This window comes from Corvus brachyrhynchos, unplaced genomic scaffold, assembly GCF_000691975.1.
Source record: "Corvus brachyrhynchos isolate BGI_N302 unplaced genomic scaffold, ASM69197v1 scaffold280, whole genome shotgun sequence".
NCBI lineage: Eukaryota > Metazoa > Chordata > Aves > Passeriformes > Corvidae > Corvus > Corvus brachyrhynchos.
Window position 1 is genome coordinate 511,609 of NW_008236198.1, and position 1,511 is coordinate 513,119.

At 40.4% G+C, this 1,511-nt stretch overlaps 1 protein-coding gene across 7 annotated transcripts in view; it reads left to right on the forward strand.

Annotated features, from left to right (window-relative positions):
- LEPR (leptin receptor) overlaps positions 1-1,511 on the forward strand; it is a 29,529-nt gene that overhangs the window by 2,369 nt on the left and 25,649 nt on the right. For 5 of the 7 annotated variants that reach the window (XR_001864158.1, XR_001864157.1, XM_017740815.1 and 2 more), the window contains exon 2: positions 1,255-1,313. Coding sequence is in view for 5 of the 7 variants with exons in the window: in XM_017740815.1 (XP_017596304.1) it covers positions 1,255-1,313 (59 nt within the window). In the remaining 2 variants the exon portion in view is untranslated. Of the gene's footprint in view, positions 1-88; positions 982-1,140; positions 1,165-1,254; positions 1,314-1,511 lie in introns of those variants that run through there. The other 2 variants (XM_017740793.1, XM_017740801.1) reach the window with 2 other exon arrangements.

A 1,511-nucleotide genomic window follows, 5' to 3' on the forward strand; every position in this document is an offset into this window, starting at 1 on the left:
TCCTGCTGAGAAGTGATTGAAGTATGAACAGGGAATTTTTGTTGCACCTGTAAAAGAGGAATATGGGCTGTTTGTCATTAAACCCCTTATAGTGTGAATAATACACATTTATGTCAAATAAACCCTTTTAAAAGGTTTTTTCTTTTACTTCAGTCAGAAATCAGGGAAAATCTAAGTAACTTCAAATATAGGCTCTTGGAAATAATTCCTGCCTGTATCTTTGGGAAATGACAGACCTGATAGCTCCATAATTCCTCTGGCCCTCATGGTAGGAATAAACTAATGGAAGAGGAGCAGGTAAGGTGGGCCACCTACCAGCTGTGCTGAGAGCCAAATTGTCCTCTGAAATAGGGGCTGGGAGAAGCTGAGATTCCCTCTTCAATTGCTGAAAATGGAGCTTAAAAAGCACCTGGTGGATGGGGAGAAAAGTGGATGGGACTGATTCATCCTGCAGAGCACAGTGCTGGAGAAATTCTGCTCCAGCTGAATTTGTGGGAGAGCAGGGGGAGACAAGGATCTGGAAATTGTAACTTCACTGGGCAGCTGGCTGCTGCTTCAGGTAGATATTGAATATATAAGTGTATTTATTTTACAGGACATGCAGCCCCAAAGTGCAAGGCCAGTGCATTACATAACCTTGGCACTGCCTCTTTTGGCTCCATGGATGTTCTCAAGGAAACTGTCCTCAGAAGTATTTAAGGAATGGAACACTTTGGAGGGGTTCCCTAACTCGAATTTCTTGCCCTGGCATTTGCTGTCTGACTTGAGCTGTGGATTTTACTCAGCACTCAGTTCTGCTGGACTACAACAGCAGCCAAACTCTCCTCTATGGAGCTTTAAGTATAAAAATATATTTAGATTTTAACAGAATTTATGTAACTATTGGATGAAAATAAACAAAAGAAAAAAAAGTAACTGAAATGAAAGAGCAATAATGAAATGTTGCTGTGAAGTTTGGTGGAGTCTTCACTGTTGAAATGGGTGAGTGATTTTGAGTGTGTTGCACTTGGAAAATTCTGATTTTTTTCTTCCTTTCCGGCCTGTTCTTCCTTTCCTGCTCTAGAGAGAAGTGTCTCTCCCCATCCCAGGGTGTTGGAATTAGATGATCTTTAAGTTCCTTTCCATCCCAAACCATTCTGGGATTCCATGATTCTGCTTACAAAGGTGTGAGCCTCAAATGAACTGAAGTGCACTGAAATGAAATAAGAGACTGATAATTACAAGCTTTCCATTAATTTTCTACTTGTTTTTCAGGTCAGCTCTACAAAACAAGATGTGTGGGCAAATCATCCCAACCATGTTTGTGTTGATGGGTAAGTCACTAAAAAATATCCCAGAAACCAGTTTGGGATAACTTTTCAGATCAGGAAACATCAGTAAAAAGTATGTGGTGAGTCCAGGCACATCCAAACAAATGCCCTAGACAGAACTAGAAATTTGTGGGGAATTTGTTTTGTTGCCCTAAATTGTAAGGAAAAATACTATTTCCACCAGAAGTGCAGTTTTAAAGC